The sequence below is a fragment of the Meriones unguiculatus genome, chromosome 9 (assembly GCF_030254825.1).
Source record: "Meriones unguiculatus strain TT.TT164.6M chromosome 9, Bangor_MerUng_6.1, whole genome shotgun sequence".
Taxonomy (NCBI): Eukaryota; Metazoa; Chordata; class Mammalia; order Rodentia; family Muridae; genus Meriones; species Meriones unguiculatus.
The window spans coordinates 62809859-62831934 of record NC_083357.1 but is presented as its reverse complement, the minus strand read 5'-3'; the positions used below and the strand labels follow the sequence as shown (position 1 = coordinate 62831934).

The 22076-nt window shown below is 44.7% G+C and overlaps 1 protein-coding gene and 1 long non-coding RNA gene across 3 annotated transcripts in view; one reads left to right on the top strand and one right to left on the bottom strand.

Annotated features, from left to right (window-relative positions):
- Positions 1-4365: 4365 nt before the first annotated feature.
- Nuggc (nuclear GTPase, germinal center associated) overlaps positions 4366-22076 on the bottom strand; it is a 43481-nt gene continuing 25770 nt past the window's right edge. For both annotated transcript variants that reach the window (XM_021654887.2, XM_060391346.1), the window contains 8 exons: positions 21553-21686; positions 17097-17261; positions 13983-14140; positions 12579-12717; positions 11390-11498; positions 10799-10935; positions 8141-8231; positions 4366-5656 (listed from right to left, as the gene is read on the bottom strand). In XM_021654887.2, coding sequence (XP_021510562.1) covers positions 5511-5656; positions 8141-8231; positions 10799-10935; positions 11390-11498; positions 12579-12717; positions 13983-14140; positions 17097-17261; positions 21553-21686 — 1079 coding nt within the window. In that variant the 3' untranslated portion in view covers positions 4366-5510. The remainder of the gene's footprint in view (positions 5657-8140; positions 8232-10798; positions 10936-11389; positions 11499-12578; positions 12718-13982; positions 14141-17096; positions 17262-21552; positions 21687-22076) is intronic.
- On the top strand, positions 7566-20928 carry LOC132656495 (uncharacterized). Its single transcript, XR_009594241.1, has 3 exons — positions 7566-7863; positions 17951-18032; positions 18423-20928. It is a non-coding gene; the product is annotated as an uncharacterized LOC132656495 (long non-coding RNA).

Here is a 22076-nt window from a genome sequence, read left to right as displayed (position 1 = left end):
TCTCAGCTCAACACAGGCAATCACACAGTCTCATATTACCACGAGAGCCTGGTATTTGCTCAAAGACCACAGAGTGGCTCCCGAGCTCCCCTTTTCAGCCTTCAAGCCTTCTTTATAGCCAACCCTTTATGATGAAGAGGGGCCAGCACTGCCCAGGGACTGGAGTAGAACTGTCTTTAGCAAGATGCTGGAAATCACTGAACCTTCAAGGACCCAGCAGTTTTCTCTCAGTGGGAACTCAGGAGTGAAAGAATAAGGAGGACTGGAAAGGGCTGCCTGGACGCTCTGGGGCTGCTCAGCTACATGAGTCCAAATCCATTTTTTGGGAATTGCTGGTCCTCGAGTGGTGCAGTATCTCTCTCTGTTCTTTCCTCCCTCTGTTTTCATCCAGTCCCACATTCATCCCCAAAGGAAGTTCCTCACCTTCAGCACATTGCAACTGGTCTCTTAGAGTATGAGGCTGTAGCTGAAAGAGGTAATTTGTGCAGGAGACTGGGCAGAGGCAGGAAGCTGGAACTCCTGACTATCCCCTTCCCTTTGCTACCTGGATTAGTTGTTTTTATTGTTGTGATCAAATAACTAACAGAGAGTTTCTTTTGGCTCAAGTTTCTAGGGTACAGTCCACAAAAGTGGGGAGTCAGCTGGAAAGGAGCCAGCTGGTCACATGGTGTCCACAGTCAGGAAACAGAGAGATGAAAGCTGATGCTCAGCTCCCTTCTTATCCTTGCTCAATCCAGAACCTCAGCTCACTGAATGGTGATACCCACATTTATGATGGCTCTTTCTTCTTCAGTTAGCCCACTCTAGGAACTCCTTCAAGGACACAGGTTTTCTCCTGCATGACTCTAGATTCTGTAGAATTGACAGTCAACATTACTAACCATCACATTACCCAGAGACCCTGGGTGGAGACTGCAGACCAGCAGCAAGGCTACATCTCCCTGTCCTGCCCAGACCTGCCCTCAAACAGGACTCCCTGACAATGTAAATGAGTGGTTAAAGATTGTTGAATTGGTTTTTTTTTTTTTTTCTCTTCTCTGTGACCAAGTAACTCACAAGAAGCGATTAAGGGAGAAGAGTTTTATTTTGTCTCATGGTTTCAGAGGGTCCAGTTCATCATATTGAGAGAGTATGGCAGATGACTCTGTGGTGGCCAGACTTGGTGACAGCTGCCTATTCACATCTTGAAAAAACAAGGAGCTGAGAAAACTCAACCAGAAGCAGGGTCAGGTCCCCAAGACCCTGCCCTGCCCCCAATAACCCAAGCCCCCGACCTCTCAAAAGTTCCATAACCTCCCCCAAACCACTTAGCTGGTACCAGGTGTTCAATCACATGAGGGACATTTTACATCTAAACCACAACAGTGGATAACGTCACCATCCCCAAGAGTAATTGCTAAAGAACCCCTGTGTGCTTTTTGTGTCTAAAACAACTCAAGTTGCCCACAGTGTAGAAAGGATTTACAATGCTTTATGGAGAGACAGACAGACAGAAACTGACTTGTGTGTACCACTCTTCAAAGTAAGAACTCACCCTTTCAGGTAGATAGATGTGGTGGGCACCTTCTTGAAATGAATGGATGGTGAGAGGTATGAACGCAAACCATCATTCTCCCTCTCGTACCAATGCAAACGCTTTTTTTGACCCTTGTCTAATCACAGGCACATCTCTAATCCTCCTCCTCTTGACACCAATAACAGGACCTTAGTAGAGACAGGTGACAAGAGGCTTTGGATGTGAACTCCAAAGTGCTGGGGCCAGAGGTTTGCCTCAGCTTTCCAGAGCTATGACTTTTCTCCAGAGCTATGGCTTTGTAGGAAGAGACTATAGCTCAACTGCTCCCCACACTCCCTCATTTCCTGCCATCCATGAATATGATTTGAGTATACACACATCACAGACACCCTGCAAAAGCATTGTTTTCTCTGGCTTACCTCTGCCCATCTCGCTGATTCATCTTCTGATCTCTAGAAATGAGATGATTTTTGGACCCTAGTCTTGTACCCTCCTTTTCCTAGGTGGGTTCCTCTTACCTGAGAAGGTTTTAGGCTAAGAAACATGATATTAACCTTCTAAAACACCCACCCTTATCCTGATTCCCCTGTCCCTATTTCTGAATCTTCTTGATCCATGTTTTTTTTTTTTTAAGTGTTTCTTTTTTTGTCACATCAGTGTGAAATTCTCTCTCAGATTTCTGTCAGTAGCTTCTAGACAGGACTCTTCCTGTTTCCTACTGTTTGTTCCACTCTGCCAGTGGATACTACATCATGACTGATAGCTCCTTGTCATATTTTTCAAGTGTTTAACAAACAGCCCCATGCCAGTGCCACCTGTAATTTGAAAGCTTGGGCTAGAGTTAACCCTTTGGCTTCTGATACTATGAAGTCATTTTAATTAGGTAGAACTAAGGTTTAGAGAAGAGAGAAATAGATCTAAAATTAGTCCATGAGCTTCACTTGGCCTGTGGATTATTGAAAGGTATGTTAATAAATTTCTAAAACATTTGGAGCTTTTTCCAGATTCCTGTTATTGATTTCTATTTTTTTTTTTTTATTGTGGTCAAAGAATCTACTCTGCATGCCTGCCATTCACTTACAGAGATTTGCGTTATGGCTCCAGATATGGTCCTTCTTATCCCTGTTTCATGTCTACTAGAAGTGGTCCATCTTATCACTGTTTCATGTCTACTGGAAGTGGGTGTGTGCTTTAATATGGAACAGGATGTCTTGTAAGTCTTACTTGAGCAAAGCTGGGTGTCAAGTTGTTCAAGCCTTCCATGGTCTTGCTGGGTTTCTCTGCTTGTTCTGCCAGTTATCAAGAGAGGGTGCTGACATTTCCAACTGTAATTGTGGGTTTGGCCATTTCTCCCTTTAATTCTAGTAAGTTTTGCTTTCTGTATTTTGAAGATTTATTAGCTACAAAACTATGAATTTTTTTTGTCCTCTTGACAGGTTATCTACTTCATCACTATGTAATAAACATTTTTATTTTTAATAATATTCCTTGTTCTTAAATTTATTGGTTTGATGTTAATAGCAACCTTAATAGTAACCACAAAAGTGGCCCCAAGCCACATTCAAAACAGTGACTCCAGGATAATCTCATATTGCTATGCCTTTTATTACCATGAACTTGCAACCTAAAAGAAAAAAAAAATCTTGATATTTTTACTTTTAACTTATTTACATCTTTAAAGTGGATTTCTTGTAAACAACAAATTTTTTAAACTTATCTAATAGTCTCTGTCTTTAAATAGATGTTTTAGGCCATTTACATTTAATGTGCCTATCTACATAGTTAGGTTTTAATTCTACCATTTGGGTATTTGTTTTTTATTCGTGACCTTTGTCCTTTCTCTACATTCCCACATTTGCTGTGTTATTTGAACATCTTAAAATTTCTGTTTTATTTCCCTTAAAAGCTTACTAGCTATATTGCTCTCTTTTTCCTCATAGTTGCTTTAAGGTTTATATACTATATAAACGTTATCATATTATGCCTTCAAGTAATACTATATAAATGTAGTATAATGTCTCTGTATATAATATTATACGACTGTGCTTGCAACATGTAGAAGTAGAATCAGAGGATCAAAGGGGAATCATTTGTCCTTTCTTTTTATTTTTTTCAGACCAACACCTTCACCAAAGGTGTCTATGAAAAAGAGGGTAGAACTGCCTGTACCAAGGGTAATGGCCCCAAGCTACACTTGAGATGGTGACCCCAAACTATATTCATATTGATGTGTCTTTCACCAACATAAACTTACAATCTTAAAAAACGTTTAAAAATATTTTAATGTAATGGAATGACTTATTAATTCTATAGATCACTGACCCTTTCACAGATGCCCTTTATTACTCTGAATAGCAAAATGGGAACACGCTTGAAGCCCTTCTGCCACTCCAGAGAGAAGCACTTTGTGGGACTGAGCTGTGGACTGAATTTGACACAGCGTTCAGGAAGTCCATTTCTACTTGAAATTTATTGACCATATTTGATTATACAGTGGACACCCTCCTGCAAGTGGACCCTTTACTTCAAACAGCTATCAGTAGATACACCTTTGGGGGAAAACAAAAACTATATTAAACTTATGCTCACTGCTGTGAGCTTCCCAGCTTCCCACTGTTTCAAGACTTCCCTGGTGACACTGGTGAAGGTGTTAAGACATAGGACTTGGCGATATTGTAAGATGAAAGGTGCCAACACTTAGAACATCTGCTTAACCTGAACAAGTGTCTTCAGAGTGCCTCATACTATAAAGTCATGCGCTGGTTTTTAAAAATGCATTCGCAGTATAAGATGTGCCAGATGTGATGCTGCGCACACGCAGTTCTAGAACTTAGAAGCTGAGGCAGGAAAAGAGAAAAGGAAGAGGGCCTGCTTTTTATTCATTTTTTTAAGTGTAAAACAAAACAATGGACTTTGTACTTTTAACTTATTTACATCTTTAAAGTGGATTTCTTGTAGACAACAAAAATTTTAAACTTATCTAATAGTCTGTACTGTAACAGCTTTTGAAAACAAAGTTCACTGATTTGGTTTCAGTTCTGACACTTCAACCAACCTTTAAGAAAGTATTACCATTCTTGGATTTTGGAGAAATGGCTCAGTGGTTAAAAGAGCATTGGCTGCTCTTGAAGTAAAAAAATAAGTTTTTGAAAATAAACTACATTCTTCAAGGCTGTAGAATCAAAGAACTAACCCACTGACAAGTTAAAATGGCTACTAAAAACACTTCCTTAAGCCTAGCAATGGTGGAGCATGCCTTTTATCCTATCACTCAGGAAACAGAGGCAGGCGGATCTCTGTAAGTTTGAGGCCAGCCTGGTCTACAAAGCTCGACAGCCAGAGCTGCACAGAGGAACTGTCTCAAAAAATCAAAAATCAAAAAAAAACAAAAACAAAAACAAACAAACATACAAACAGATTTCTATGTATCTGTTATGTATCTGTGGGTGTGAAGTAGAATTTTCTTTAAAATACCAACCAAAAAAATTAGAGCACACATAGGGGTCCGACCGACTTCTGTTCAAATAACTGAGCACCAGTATGCATCTTGCTGCTTTTTGATTGTGGGCCATGTGAGCAGGGCCTCACTCCCCTGGCCATGTGCCCCCTGCCATGATGGACAGGACCTTTGAACTCAGCCAACATAAACCCTCTCTCCCTTGAGTTGCTTTTCTACCGTATTTTATCACAGCCACAGGAAAGTAACTAACCTGGTCTCAGGTTTATTTCCTCAGGACAACATTGCCTCTTCCTCAGAAGTCTCACCATTAAAGTGGGAAATAGAGCCTGGTGCCTGAGGCTGAATTGTGTAACTTTCCACTTGACATTCAAAAATTATGCCAGAAATAGTGATGTGGTGGTTTTATGTTATATAGAAAGTCCAAATGATGAGAAATGTTTGTTTTGTTTTAATTCTGTTTCAAAGAGAATAGCAATAATTCTGCCTATCTGGCTTCAGGCCTATTTTCATCTTTTCGAACCTAAGACCACCAAACTAAAGTTTTGCTCCAGGGGGGCCTCCTTTGCTGGGAGACATTCGAAGGAGGAAATCTTGCATGCCCCTCCGCAGCTGCGCGTTCTCAGCCACCTCCCTCAGGCTTCTGTGGAGCTTTTCCATCTCCTTCTGTTCGCTCCTGACATCTAAAGAGAGGCAGATACACATGCGTAGTCAATGTCTTCCCAAGAACGGTCCCTCAAGATGAAGCTCTCAGCAACCCTGTCACTTACAAAATATAAGATCTAGATAATCCTATCTCCTTGTTTTACAAATAACCCCATGGAGCCAAGGAGTCTCTTTGTTACCTGAAAACTTATCTCAGCATGTGTGGTGGAAGATCACCCTTAGAGGGAGACTACCCTTTAAAAAGCCCTGGGAGGCTGGAGAGCTCAGTGATTAAAATGGCTTATTGTTCTTGCTCAGTGATTAAAATGGCTTACCGATTTAAGCACACTCGAGTGCACGCGTGCGCGCACACACACAAACACAAACACACACACACACACCCCAAAGAAAGGCCCTGGAACCTTCACAGTCTTCTCAGGCCTCCTCAGAGCCCGTGCGAGGAGATCCAAAGCATAGCAAACCGTAGGATCTGCCCACATCACTTCCAGGCAGATCTCTGTCCCCAGACTCTCTGTCCTTATCCAAACCTCCATTTTTTTCAGTGAACTGCTTTGCTCTCTTTTAGCATCCCAAGTTTTCATTTTCCAATCTGCATTTTGATTGCATCCTCACTGTGGCTAATTTGGTGTTTGTTTTATACTTTTTGTTTAGTTTTGGTTTGGTTTTGATTTGTTAGGTTAGATATTTGTATGTTTTAACTTTTTTTTTTTTTTTTTTTTTTTTTTTTGAGATAGGGTATCATAACAGAAGTCCAGGCAATCCTCCAGCCTCAGCCTCCCCAGTTCGGGCATCACCAGCATGTGCCATCACACTCAGCTATGATGGGTAATTTTATGGCAACTTGTGCAGGCCACGATGTATAGACATTTGTCAGACTTTGTCTGAATGCGTCTTTGAGCTGCTTTAAAATTGGCAAACCTCGAGTGAAACCATCTTCCCCTAATGTGGCATGCCACCAACTGAGGCTGCCTTCCCTCCCAGTAAGAAGGAATTTCCAGATCCCTGGTCTTCGCATGAGCCATCAGCCGTGGTTCTGCAGAGACCACCCATGGACCGCCATTGAAGCTCTCTCCAGAGTAGCCAGCCTGCATCCTCCTCCATCAGTGATACACATGACTTCCACCATGGAGTGGACCAGTTCCCCATATACAGCCCTTTCCATAGCTACATCTCTGTGTTCTGTTCTTCTGGAGAACTCTGACCAACATAGTATTCAGGGCAGACACTTCAGATTTACCCTGGGTCTTGCTCCAGCCATCATGAGCTCACCATGTCCCACATGGTGGTCTGGATGAACCTGCCTGAACCTTCCCTGCTATGGAACCCATGACCAGGATTTAGAACCCCAAGGATCTGCTTCATCCAGGCAGATAGAACTTAGATCAAACTTGGGGCAATGCCCTCTATCTGCAAGGCCTGGACAGTTGGAAGACCTTCAGCAGGAATGATACACTGACTATGTAAAACTCAAGTCCCCATGGGAGACCTCTTTCACAAATGGCTTCCCTGTGTTGCTTCCTTCTTTCCAACACATGCTGGAGATTGCTTCACGCTTCTGTGTCCTGGGCTATGATGCTCCATTGCTTTCAGCAGTTGCTCCCTCGCCTGCTAACCACGTGCCTACCATAACCTGGGCTGTGTTCACAGAGGCCTGTGCGGTCTTGCCCTGTGATACTGTGAGTGATTGTGCTCTCCTAACCATGTCTGTGCACATATGATACCTGAGAGGGCATCATATGATTCCTGGGATGCTGAGCAGGTAAATTTTTGCTAGAATTTTTTTGATTATTTTCCCCCCGCTTGGTCACCCTCTCCAGTTTATACAAGGTAGCTCAGTGCAGCTCTGGGCAGGAAAGGGAGTTAGAGCCACATTCCCAAGGTCCTGGTAATCAAGAGGATCTTTTTTTCCTTCGTCACAGGGAGATGGAATCTTTTCTAAGGAGGCAGGAACTTAGAAGAAAGGCTTATGGAGACAGCGGGGGAGCTTGTGGGTTGCTGATTACAGTTGCCAATTATGGAAACCTGGGAGTTCGCACGGCCTGGGCCGAGTCTCCTTTTCTGCATCCGAAAGATGGAGCGGCGGCTAGTATCTCTGAGGACTCTGGAAAATTACCCAAGATGGAGCTGCACCAAGTTGAAGTACTTGTCTCTGCTGGGTGCTGAGTGGAGCGCAACGGTTACGTTCACCACCTGCACAACTTGCTCTAGAAATCCGCACCTCGAGGTCTGTGTCTTTAATTTTTATTATTTATTTTTGTGTGTGTGTGTGTGTTGCCTGCACACTTGTGTGTGCGCCGTGCATGTGCGGTACTCACGTGGGTCAGAAGAGGACACCAGATCCCCTGGGACTGAAGATACAGATGGCTGTGAGTCACCATGTGGTTGCAAAGCAGCCAGTGCTCTTAACTACTGAACTGTTTCTCTAGCCCCACTTTGATAGCTTTCAGTTCGACCAGGGGCTACTCTACAATCGCCCTTCATGTAAAAGTTTTACTATTTACCTGCAAGCTCCTTGTAGAGACCATCTCCCTGCGGTGCAGCCAGCATCAACATGGTCATGATGCTGCCCTTGACTTTCTCAGTGATTCCACGCTGTGTGACAAGAACATCAGGCCGGTTAGAATGATACGGCCTAAGGGAAAGCGAGTTATATAAAATGAGCACTCCATCCCCCAGCTGGAGATGAACCCAGAATGGGGTTGCCCAAGGTTAAAGTCTGCAAGGATAAAGGACTTGGGAGTGTGCTGATGACCCCAGTGCAGTTATCAGCAGGACAGCAGGACAGCAGGACAGCATTCCCTCTGGCTCCCACCTGCCTCTGCATCTCTTCCCCTGCCTGTGGGCATGCACGGCAGGCACTTCTATGGGTAGCCAACTGACTCTAAAGCTAAGAAGAGACGCACCATTATTACCCACAGTCCTCTCCTGCATGAGCCCTGGTTGGGTATCTGGCATTGCCCCATGCAGCATACCTTGTTTGGCAGGACTGACTCACATGCCTGAGAAATGTCTCCTGGCTTTTCTCAACCCTTTGAACACCTAACACCATTTCACTCCCTCTTCTGTTTCCTGACTCCTGTGGCGAACAGCAAGACTCTTTTCTGCAGCCTGGTGGTCTCTAGTTTTGAACCCAGATCTCCTCACTCCCTAACCTTATACTTCTTCCTCAGTGCCAGAACAAGGCTCCTAGCTTGAGCTGGTCAATTAAGCTCACATCGCCTCAGCATCCTTGTCTATAAGATCAGGGAGTGGGAGAGCTGTATCTCCTAAAACCAGATGCAGTTACCTCACCCCAGGCTGAAGAAAAATGAGCAAGTGGTACTGATCAGTTTATCAGATTATCAGTTGATCAGTTTAGCAGATTATCAATACAAATACTCTCAGTAAACTAGTACTCTGTTCTTCAGTTTGTAAGAACTGGTATAGAACAAGTATCAGGTAAAGAAAGCTTAGGTCCAGGCGTGCACGCCTTTAATCCCAAACAATGAAAGGAAAGTAATTTTGTAGAAGGAAGCACTCATGTTTCAAAGTGATGCCTAATTGAGAGGCATAAAAGGTGACTAATCAGGGAAAGTTGACAGAATAAGATATGCCCAACTCTTTTGAGAAGAGAGAGGAAAGGGAAGCTACATAATGGGTAATGAAGAGAGAGAGAGAGAAGACAGTTTTATGGGCAGAGTTTTACAGAGAGAGGTTGAATGAGAAAGCAAGGTAAACACAGGTGAAGTCAGAACAAGCCAGAGGATGAGAAGGATCCAGGATATTAGAACAGATTGCTGGAGATAGTTTGAAGCCAAGCAGAGAAATTCAGGGGCCAAGAAAAGCCTGATTGAATAAGTCAGCTGGGAGCGGAGTTTGAACTGAGTTGAACCAGCCAACCCAGAGCTCAGTAAGAACAAGAAAGGGTGAGCTTTATTAAACAATAAGTCTGGGAGGCTGAAAACATTCTATTAGATCGTATGGAGGCTAGAATTTTCCAGGACTAGGCCTAGCTTAGCAGACAGAGGCAATAAGCCTCCAAGGCGACAATTCTTTCAGGAAAATGAAAGTGCCTTTTACATCATTCATTATGTAGAACAATAATACTTAAATAATTAAAAGTTGACTAATAGTCTTGATTTGGGAAAAGATCAGGGATGAGAGCACATGATGATCTTATGCATTTTTATCTATCCACATTTCTAAGTTACATGTGTACATGGTCAGTGTATTAGCCCCTTCCAGGGGCACTGTTTCACTGAGCATCTTAATGATCCAATTCCTACATACTCAGTGGAGACTGGCTCTATGGAGCCTTGTCAGCTTCCCATATGTATTTCCAGACAGTGATAGCATGTTAACTGTGTGGAATCAAATAGCTGCTAATAATCAAGATATCTCTTACCAAGCCCATGAAAAGCTCGCCGCTTTACACAACAGACTGGAGTTTCTGAAACTGAAGTGGGTGGAGTCAGGAAGAAGCAGGGAGATTAGCGAAGAGCTGGCCTGATGCTGCCCCTAGCTAGCTTCCTCTGCTGGATGGGTGGGACAGAGGTCAGCCAAGCCTAAACCTTGACAGAAAACTTGGGAGCCTCATATGTCCAGACAGGGGCTAATGAGATGAAGATGAAGGTTTTCTATTACTTGGGAGGGAGAAGGTAACAAGCTAAGAGACCTAGAACCAAGACAAAAATTGTCTACAGGATACTTTGGTCCAGAGGGACTCTTAGAAACCATCTCAGAAACAGATGGACTCAAACCTGAACCTGTGCCAGGTCCTACCACCCACTCATCTATGGTCATAGTCTGCCATTTACCTAACCAAAACTGCGTGGAGCTGAGCCATCTTCTTTATTTAAAAAATTATGGCTTCAGATTATGCTACTGTTGGAGATACTGACACCACAACTTTATCTAGCTCTGCCTCTCAGTACTCGTCTCTTCTGCCTGGCTTTGTCTCTGCATAGAAAGGACACAGCAATGGTACCCACCTCACATAGGGATTCACTGGGGATTCAGTGAACGAAGGCACACAAAGAACGGCATAAGAAAGAGCTGGAAGGGTTTCGTTTCTAAAGTCATAGGCCCGGTACAGAAGGTGCCCAGCTGTTCTTGGCCCAGGTGTCTGCTATCTCTCCTGTCCCAGCTGGGCTGGCCCTCCCCCCACAGATGTAAAGTACCTTCAGTTGTTGAAACTGGTGCCACATCCTCTCTTGAGCCCTCTCAAACATGCCTTCGGCCACCTGCCGCTCCACCCCTCTTCTGATGACATCCTTCATTCTCTCGCATGCTTTTTTGCCAGTGATCTGAGCAGCCTCTGACCAAAAAAAAAAAAGGGGGGGGGGAGGCTACAGTCACATAACAGCAAGGACTTGCTGAGAAATAGGTAACATAAGCAGAAAAAACAGACATGCAAGCAAGAATGCAGAAGAGCACATGTACACATATTTACGTGCATATTATGGGGAAACACCCAAGATTTGGATTAATTATCATTCAGAAAACCCAATGAAAAAAATCATTCCCTAAGGCAAACTCGGGGGCCTAAGAGTTGATCCACGAGCATTTAAAGGAGGCCCAAGTGAAAACTGCATCTTAAGCTATAGCCCAGGGGCTCAGGCCACATGTAGATAAAGGGGGCCCTTGAGAGTGTTTCCAGAACTAAGGTTGAAGAGACGGATTCCTATAAAGAAGCCAGCAGAGCAGGAAGCTAACGGGAAATAGGAGGATCCCAGAAAACCAGGAAGAGGAAGTGCCTCCCTGGAGGCCACCTTCGTAGCAGGGCTTCAGGTCGCTCTGGATGGAGCTGGTGATGGACTCGTAGATCTTCCTCTTCCTTCGGAGGATGTGGCCCTCTAGGCCTCCCAGGATGGCACTTATCTGAGGAAGTACGTTAACAACTAACAACGAGGCCTTTGGGGACAGTTCCTCTGAGAGAGGCACTCAGATGTGCCGGTGTGCCTGCCTCCCCATCCCCCTGCCTGGTGTCAGGACTGGCTGTTGCGATGACAAACACTGTCAACTTGACAGAATCTAGGATAACCAAGGAAACAAAACGAGCCTCTGTGTGGGATTAGGGTTGCTGGTCTATATGAAATCATGTATTAAATACAGACAGCACCACTCCACTGAGTGGAGTCCCAGACTGCACCAAAAGAAGAAATCAGGGTTGGCGCCCATGTCCATCACTCACTGCTTCCTGAATGCCGATCAGTGTGAACAGCTGCCGCCACGGCTTCCCCTCAGCAGGGAACTGTACCCTCAAACCGTGGGCCTAGATAAACCCTTCCTTCCTTTTGCTTTTGCAGGGATTTGACTGGGAAGAGTAACCAATAAAGCTGTCTCTACAGCTCATCTGCCAGCTCCCTGAGGACAAGAACTCTAGCCAGAAGATCACTATTCCCTAAAGGAGCCTCACAGTACCTGACCCTATGAACCACCCAGTAAGCGTGTCCTAAAGTAGAGCGCAGACCCAGGAAGGGTCTTTGAGAGGTCGGGGACACCAGCCTAATTCCTAGCATTGCCATGTGATTTGAGTTAGGCCTGGAAGAAAGTGAGTCACAGACAAGGGCCGGGAGTCATCAACACCAGCAAATGACTTAAAAGAATAGAAAGAATAGAAACAACGATATGCTGATGGTGATGAGGATGATAGGATGAGGATGATAATAGCTGACTTATTTAAGCTTTGCTTCTTTCGCTACTTCGTAAAATTGGAAGAAATGGTGGCGAGGTAAATGACAACCTTATTATGGGATGCACATTTTTATTTATTTAAGTACTCTGTGACTAGTCAGGCTCTGGGTCAACTTCACCACCTCAGCTGCTTCTACTAATTGCTTCTGCATGGAACAAAGCTGGCCTTGGTGTCCTGTGCTGTGCTCCATGGTGGTCTTAGGACCTCTCCTCTCATCCCAACCTGCTGTGGCTCATCTTCTCCACCCTCTTTGAGGAACATACCTCCTGGATCAGGAAGTTTCTCTTGTATCCATCGTACTTCCAGCCATTTATAATCCCAGTCTCTTCCATTCTCTCCTCCAGGGAATGTTTGAAAGCATCTATGTGCTGCATCAGAGCAGAGCCTGCAGGCTTTCCCTCCCTATGGAAGAAAGCAGCGCAGCACGTTCAGTCACCATGGTAGTGACTGCAGGGACAAGACAGGCATGAAACAAGCTGGGTTTCTTCTATTATATCAAAGAGAAAAAACAATGAAAGGCAACGGTCATCAGATCCCCAGAGTGTGCCAGACACTGGGCTGTTCTAGGCTTATGTAGTCAGTGTGATGGTGCCTATTTTACAGATGAGGAAACTGGGGTGCAGAGGGGATGGTTGACATTCCCGAGATCGTACAAGCCAGTAAGAGGTGGAGGCAGGCTCACCTCAAAACTCACTGTCTGTCTTTTGCCAGCACTTTCATTAGAAAGGGTGGGACTTGAGCCTTCAAAGGTGGGTGAGATGTAAGAATGTGAAAAGAAGGAGAAGTTGTCCCCCTCAGAATATCTGAGAAGAAAGACGCAGCAGGCTGCAGAGAAGAAAGCGTGGGCTTTGAATCCTGGAGGGTTTTTTTGTGATCTGGTGACACTGGAAAAGTCTCACAATTCTTCGTGGTCTACTTGCTCATGTGTAAAGGACCAAAGCCACTCTGTAGAGTTCAGGAAGCATTTTGACGATGCAGATAAATGCCTATTGGCACAGCAGAGGCAGGTTGTGCCGGATGCTGTTCTAAGTCTATCTAACAGGGTGAGGTAGGGGATGGGATGGGATGACCGAAAGTTGAAAGAACCATGGGGACAGAGAAAAAATACCTGGGGACAGGCTGCTGTACTGGGAATATGGAGAACCTCTTTCTGTTGATGGAGGGACGAGTTACAGGTCAGGGAATGAATGGGCATGGGGAACGGACGCTGCCCACAACTCATGTTCCTGGACATTGAGCATGCATGTGCCAAAAGCACACAGCATCCTCCCTGGACCACATTTTTTTTTCACATTCAGGGAAAGTACTGAAGGCTTTGTGCTCACTTTATTCCACACTCTCCAATCCAAATACCCTGTCTCAGGGCTCAGATCCCTAAGAAAATGAAGCCCCTGCTGCACATAGGAGAGATTTGAAAAATAATGGCAATCATAATATTAGTCTGAAAGAAACATCTCCATTTGCACTCCAGGTCACCATGGGAAATTTTTAAGTAAACCAAACCAAGATGACTTTTGTGTTTTGCCAAAAGCTAAGCTTTCCATCTCAAATAACCAGCTACTCTTTACACTTCCAGGGCCAAGAAAATAAATTCCTTAAATCTGAGGCTCTAGCTTGCTGTCCCACAGATGTGTATTTTTGAAAGAGCAAGATGAAAGGTTCTTTACCTAAAAATGCCTCCAAACACAGGATCGATCTGGTCATAGATAGGCTGCGACAGGGCTTCATTCAGGTCGATTCTGGGCAGAGTCCTGGAGGCATAGACGCCATTCTTCAGGCAAACAGCTTTTAGGGTCTGGTGAAAACCTTGGTTTCCTCTACTCCTCTAGACAATCAAACAATGAGTTAGCAAGCCAGCGGGAATTAACTTGAAAATCCTAGGGTCAGGTTCTCATTGTTGTTGTTCAAAGACCATTGCTAAGAATCATGGGATGGAAATAGAGACAGCATGGTCTTTAAACACATCCTTAAGCCACCGAGCAACCATGGTTATATCTCTAGATTGACTGGGAGCCCCTGCTTCGGTTTCCAAACCAAAGGGTGTCAGGCTTGCGTCAATCACAAGCCTCTGTCACGATGAACACTGATCGTCAACATGACAGAATCTAGAGTCACTAAGGACACCAAACTGTAGGCGTGCTTAGTCCAACTCTAGATTAAGTTAACTGAGGTGGGGAGACCAATGTTTATGTCCACATCTGGCAGACAGTGACTCAAATGGTGATCATCAGCTATTTGTTAAATGAGCGATTACTACATAAGGGAAAAACTGCAGACTAACAGTAAGGCTATGTCTTGAAATCCCTGAGGGAGAATATAGATTTTATTGAATATTTAATGAAAATACAAGTGGATTTGTATATCTTTGGCATTTCCCCCCAGGGTAATAAAGGTCCAGAAATGAGAGGGAGAAATATTTATGATATAGTTAGCACTAAAGAAATATTAATCAGTTTTATATAGATATTTGACCAAGTAAGGACAATAAAAATGTGTTTGCTAAAAGTTCAGTAGAGAACAGCATGAGCTTTAAAACAATGATTTATTTTAAGAGCATAGCTACACAGTATGATATGATATTATATGGTATAATATCTCTCTTTCTCTGCCTCCTTCCCTTCTAAATATATTCCAAAAGTGATTTTTGTTCTTGTTGTTTTCTGAGATAGGGTTCTGGTTGTTCTGGAACTCGCTCTGCAGACCAGGCCTGGCCTCCAACTCACAGAGATCCACCTGCATAATCACAGAGTGCTGGGATGAAAGGCATGCGACACTATTGCCCAGCTTCCAAACGTGACTTTAATCACCATGTGTCATGGTTTGCATGTGTAACATCCCCAACAGGCTCACTTGTTTAAACAGTTGGCCTCCAGCTGGTGCTGTCGTCTGAGGAGGGTGTTCAACCTCTAGGACTAACACCGCCACCATCAAAAGAGATGTGCTAGTCCCAGGCCCTCCTTGCTATGGTGTCCTCTAAACTACAAGCCAAAACAAGCCTCTCCTCCCTTAAATTTCTTCACAGCCACAGGAAAAGTAATGCATGAAGTAATACATACAGATTCAGAATAATTCACTTTACCACTCTCTTAGCTTTAGACCTTTAGGTTGTTTCACCATGTTAAATAAGAGATGGTGATGGTAAAAAAAATGTCTGTCCTAATTTCTGACCACAGAAGAATGTTATTTATCATGCACCTTGAGCATGCTTATAGTCCCTGAAGAGCTGATGGTGGGAGAGTGGTAGTGGGGTGGACTGTTGGTGAGGTCTAAGGATGACTGACAACCTTCTTTGTCACAAGCAAGATGTCTCAAAGAGGTGCCTCTCCTGCATGGCTTTATCCTCTATCACTTCCCAGTCACTCACTCTTTATGATCTGGCTTGTCCTACCATGAAAAAGAAACTATTGCTAGGAAACACAGTACCTGAATGTCGTGAGACAGAGGACTTAAAATGAGAGTTAAGCGCCTGTCATCTCTCACAGATTTTGAGTTGGGAGGGGGACTTGGGGATGGTTTGGTTACTACTTCTGGCCCAGGGCTTTTTTCTGGGGCTAATCAGGTGTGACTGGTGTTACACTCATCCAAATGAGGCTGGGGGATGTTTCCAAGGGTCCTAGCTGGCAGAGTAAGCTGGCTTTTCACCACAGTGGGAGATGTCACTGCTCTCCATACAGGAGGGTCACAGCCCTGCCTCATATTTTCATGGTCATTGTCCCAATTGTCAAAGTCGTTTTTAAAAACAGCTACGATATATTACCCAAGTCTCACTCCCAGAACTAGAGTCTTCTGACTTATCCTACCGTGTGGGTAGGTCACCACCACTCCTTAAGCTAACGGGTGCTATAGACCAAACCATGGCCTTTCCAAATCCTACTTGTTAAAGTTCTAATACCCAACATTACTGTCTGTAGAGATGGCGCCTTTAAAGAGAATGGGTGTCCTTATGAGAGGGACACTAGGAGTACAGCACACGTACACAGAGAGCACCAGGAGCAGGCCACTGTCTCCAGGTCAGGGAAAGAGGCCTCAGCAACCATTGCCAACCTGTGATCCTGAACTTCCAGCTTCCTGATCTGTGCCTGTTGCTCAAGCCATCCCCTATGCCTGTGATACCCTGTCACGGCTGCCTGAGCAATATGAGAGATCCCCCAGTCTTGCAGAATTCTACCTGTATTTACGGCTCCATCTTTGAGAAACCCAATACAACTGATTGATATATACAACTATTTGTGTCAAGTCAAGGGCCTGCAAGGTACTCCTTCTGTCTAAGATAACTGATAAATAGAATCAATTTAGGAGATATTTAGGCCATACACGTAACATCCCCATTCTACAGAAGAGATAATCAAGAAAACTCTAAATGGACTTGAAATGCTGAATGGTTTGTGTCTTGTCTGGGGTTTGCAGTGATGTTTGTTGGAACTGACTCTCAAACTAAGAAACTCAAACCCCGAGGCCCAGCTCTGCCTCTGCTGGACTGCAAACTTAACAAGCCACAGGCGAACACTCCTCTTTGCAAAGGATTTCCTACATAGAATTTTCCTACTGTCTTCTGTTTGCTTGGTAGATTTTGATTTGGGGTTTTTGAGACAGGGGTTCACTCTGCAGTCCCTCAGATTAGTTGCGAACTTACGACATACCTCAAGCTAGCCTGAAAGCCACAGCCATCCCTCAGGGTGGTAAGGTTATGGGTGCGAACAAGGAGATAGTGCAAGAGGCATTTGGAGAGCAGGCTGACCTTGCTGCAGAGAACAGGAGTTTCCCTGGGAAAGGCCACTCACCACCAGGCACGCCCTGAGGACGCGGCGGTAGGCAGTCCTGGCCACCTGGACCCCTGTCTGCAGGGGCTGCTCCATGCGAGCAAAGCACTGCTCAATGGCCTCCTCCAACAGTTCCATCTTGTCCTCCACAAATCGCCGCAGGCCACCCGTGTTCAGGTGTTCAGTCTAGGGACAAGGTCACAAGGCACATCAGATTCCCTAAACTCTGCTCCCATGGAAACTTGTCACCAGCACAAGCTTTCGCTTGTAAGCCACCCAAAGTAGATTTATCCTTGTGGTCCCCAGTGCATAGACCTCCTGGGGTTTCTTAGCATGAAAAACAGCACCAAAGGGGGGAAAAACCAATGGGGGTGTAAAATCCATCAGGCTATTTGGGGAAGTGAGTCTGAATAATTGTCTATACTCTGGTTTCCCTCCATATTGAAGAAATCTTTCATTTTTTACCAAATAACAATTCAATGATCATGAGAACAAAATTTCCAGGGCACCAGCAGGAGTAAGATAAAGACAAAGAATGGGGTGAATACGACCATGATAGATTATACATAGATATTAAAGTGTTGTCATGAAGCTCATTAGCATATATGATTCATACATACTAATATAAGATGTAAACATATTTTAAAAGTTTTCTCAGTGCCATCTGAGAAACATCTGATGGTCTTTGACTTTACACAAAAGCAGCTTTTTAAGGTAGTGTTTCTCAGACTTCACTGTGCCTTCAGTCTTGAAATCTAAAGGCCTAAGAGTCCTCGTCCCCACTCAGCCCCCAAGGGAACTGATCCTCCTTCCACCAAACTTTGAAGTGCAAAGCTGCAAGATCACAGAAATAAACTCACTCTCCATCTTCACAGAAGGAGGCTGCAGAGTGAGGAAGAAGAGCACACACAGGCATGCACTCTACAACGATGCTCTACGCAGCGATGGATTGCAGAGGTAACAGTGACCTCATAACAGGTTGCCAATGGCTGGGGCTAGGTGTGTGGGGAGCTATCCATGCGTGTTCACGATAAGAGTGCTGCGAGGCTTACACAGCAACGAAGAGGTTGGTGTGATGCTTTTCTCAGAACAATCCCTGCTGTAAAGTGTTAAGACATGAAGAACAGTAAGAGGGGAGGGCGGGACTCTGTATGAATGAGCCTAGGGCTCATTGATGTTGAAATGTCCTGACCAACTTCCTAATGATCCTAAAAATAATTACTGCACTTAAAATCACTAGCCACCCCCAAAATCTAAACTTTTGGTTAGAAACACAGTCTTGGGGTGGGGGGGACGATGAAGCACATGCATTTTAGGGTTGATTTCTTTTTTTTTTTTCTTTGTCAGGAATTCAAAGGCACTGACAGAACTCTTGTCTTCCAACTTTCCATCAAAGAAGTAAGACCAATATTGGAGGCCAAAGAATTTTGAGGAAAGTTGCTGCCATTTCTTTAAGACCTCCCCCAGTGACATTCTCCTCAGCCTCTGCCTCCTAGGTCTTGTATGGCTTAGCTTTGGAGGCAAAGATGAGTCCCCCACCCCCACAAGGGGCTTCACCTCAGAGTGGGCAAAGAACAGCAAATAGGGACGGACACATCTCAAAATACCTTGTCCTTGTGTTTGTGAAACAAACCACCCACATACAGCATTCCATTTGATTTATTTTCCATGGGCACTTCCAAAAGCAATCTTGTGTTGGGCCAAAAGGCAGATTTCACACCACAGAACTTTCTCAGAAAATTGGAAGGTCAAATCCTTCCCCAGCCATTTCAGAGGACAATAGTCAGATCAGGAGAAAAAAAAAAAAAAAAAAGAAAATCTCCAATACTGGGAGTTTTTCTCCTGCAGCTAAAGCAAAACAAAGCCTGAGAAATGGGACGAAGAAAGAAACAAACAGCTGCGATTGATCAATCGACCGATCCCCCTTTACAAGGTCTTTCAAATCAGTCATCTGGCCAACTTGCTGCCCTGCTTGTTTTCACATTGAGTTTGGGTCTCCTGACTCTGCCATCTTGCCACCTGTCAGGCTCTTCCCTGCCTTACTTTCCTCAGGCCAGGACTAGCCCCAGAATCTCTTCCAAGGGCCTTCTTAGCCTTTCCCTTTCCCAGAACAGTAAGAAGTCAGACTAGTTGAGTATGTAGATCTGGCGGGCAAACCCACGTCTGGAAGTGGAAGAAGGTCAACCGGGTAAGAGAAGCAAATGCCGGGTCCTCAGAACCACCGCTGAAGGGAGATCCCCATTCCCTTCGGTGTGGTTAGCTAGGGATTCGTAATTGGCTCTCTCTGGCTGCTTAAGGGTTAGAGAAACTAGTCATCAAGGTCTGGCCACTTGGAGCCGTTGGTTACAGAAGTTGTCCAATTTCTTGGATCATTACTAGAGATAGCAGTCTGACCTCCTGTAAGTCTCCAGCCTTGGAGAAAGCAGATTGGTTTCCTAGGCTGGGTATGGTAGGTAGGAGGCTGGTTTGCTGAATACCTTACTGTAGAATGTGAGTCTGGATTCTGTTTTCATATACAGTCTGGATGATGTCTGAACACTTTGTCTCTTAGCAAGAAACAACGAAGTCAGCCATTGAGTAAAGGGGCTGATTTTTCTTCCTACATCTCCAAGTCTGTACTTTGGCAGTTATCTTTCTTCTGGTGTATGTGTGAGTGTGTGTGTGTGTATGTGTGTGTGTGTACAGGGGGGAGGGGTCATCAATCATGAGAAACCTGTCCATTTCTGTGACAAAAATACTTTGAAGCGGACATTCGAAAGGTCTGCCTTCTACGCTGTGGACATAAACGTTCCAAACCCCCTTCCCCCCCCCCCTTCCCCTTCCTTTCATAGTGTTACTGGAGCTCCTGTTCTGTTCCAGTGCGAAATGTCCTTCACAGGCTGTGCGTTTGAACCACCCATCCCCACCTGGCTCTGTCTGGGAGGCTGTGGAAACCTTTGGGCACGGGCCTTGCTGACACACACAGGGCCCTAGCTCAGCAGAGATGGATTTAACAGTTATAGGGCAGGCTCCCATCTACCCAGAGCTCCCTGTTGACTTGTTTGGCCGCCAAAATATGAGCAAGCTGAGCTTCAAGTGGCTCACCGCCATCCAGACTCTAAGACTGTATCTCCTGCCTAAAGTTTGTTTTTTGGGTGTTTTGTTTTGTTTTGTTGTTTTGTTTTTTTTTTTTTTCCCTGCTGGGTATTTTGTAACAGGGACAAGGAAAGTAATTAATGCAGACTGAGATCCTGAGAGCAAGTTGGGGAAAGACACCCCTAGGGGACAGTTAAGGTTTACACAAACATGGCACTGACATGGGTATCTTGTATGAGTCAGCTAAAACATGGACATCCAGGGGGCCTAAGAGTCAGCACAAAATGCCTGATAACCTGGATGTCTGGGGACCCCAAAAGATACGTAATCTGTTATGTAACTATTTGGGGGCATAATTCCTCTTTTGTGGGAGTCTGTGTGAGTATGACCTTGACGTCAGAAGCTCAAACCTTTGCCTTTGTCATCCTGTGTTTGTCAGTCAGCTTATCTCCACGCCGTCTGTGAGCCAGGGTACCTGCCTAGTAGCGTTCATCTGGAGTGAATCAGTACTTCTTATCTGCCTTTGGGCCCTCGAGATCTCTTTAACCTCTCAAAGCTCCCCTCCCTTTCCTGGCTTCAGAACATGGACCTCACAATGTACCAGGACACAAAGGAAATCCATAGACAGATAAACCATCTTTCAGAAGCATCATCTCTAGGACGATAATAGAGAGTCTGTAGCCCACTAGATTGTGTATAAGCCAAGTCGCTCAGTCATCATTTAAATACACCTCACCCTGTTTAAGTCTCAGGATGAATGCCAAATATTGTCACCTTTTTCTTTCACTACATCTGTCCATGTAAAGCATTCATCCTTTCTCTTCTACCTAAAGGTTAGGATTTTCACCCTTTTGTTTTCCTTTTCTCCTCTTAGACTCCGAAAGTTTTTTAGCTTACCTTGACAGGAAAAGAGAAAAAGTATGCTAAGTCAATTTCCTGGTGTGGCAAAGGGGGGTCCCTTACTGTTCCAGTTTTCCATTTTCTGCTGTCAAAAACACCATGATCAAATAGGGAAGGAAAAGGTTTATTTATTCTAAAGCTTACAGGCCATCATGGAGAGATGCCAAGGCAGGAATTCAAGGCTGATCTGAAGTAGAGACCTTGGAGGAATGATGCATCCTGGCTTGCTCTCTCTGGCTCACACAGCAACCTTTCTTATACAGCCCAGACCCACCCGTAGAGGGGTGGCAATGCCCATCGCAGACTGGGGCCCTCCAGACATGCCAGCAGGGCAGTCTGGTAGAGACACTTCTACAGTTGAGATTTCCTCTTTCCAGCTGTGTCAAGTTGACCACTGAGCTAACTCCGACTCCTACTCAGGTGGAAGGTGAGACAACTGAGGGGTCTTCCTAACCTACCCTTGCCCGGGCAGCATGTGAGACGGCACAGGGATCTTCCTTACCAGAAGGCTTTCCTCTGAGTTGAAGGTGTCTGTGAGGAGCAACAGGCCGAAGGCTTCGGTGACGTACTTGGTCACCCGTCTCCTCTTCTTGTCCAAGAGCCTTTTCCTAATATATTCCCTTAACTTGGGGATTTCTGGAATTCACAAGCAGCACAAATGATATTGGAAAGACTAGGCATCTTTAACAATAGAATTCATAACGGTAGTTTATGAAGCAGCCCCCCTGATTTGGGAAACATGTCACACATCTGTTCATAGCCACTGTTCGTTCACCCATGTAAACGTCTATTAAGATCTGTGTAGACATAATCCTTCTTAGGCTCAGGCTAAAACCCAGCATGAACCCTCATCTAGTAACCAAGAGCCCTCAGATCCATGTGGGCCTTAGGGTTCTCTAGCCTTCCATTGTGCACATGGCCAATACTTTCGAAGTCTTGTTTTCCCTTCCATCTTTACGCAGGGGGGATTATTGGCTCCTCATTTAGACTGAAAATTATGCAAAGAAAGGAGCCATGCCTTCTAAT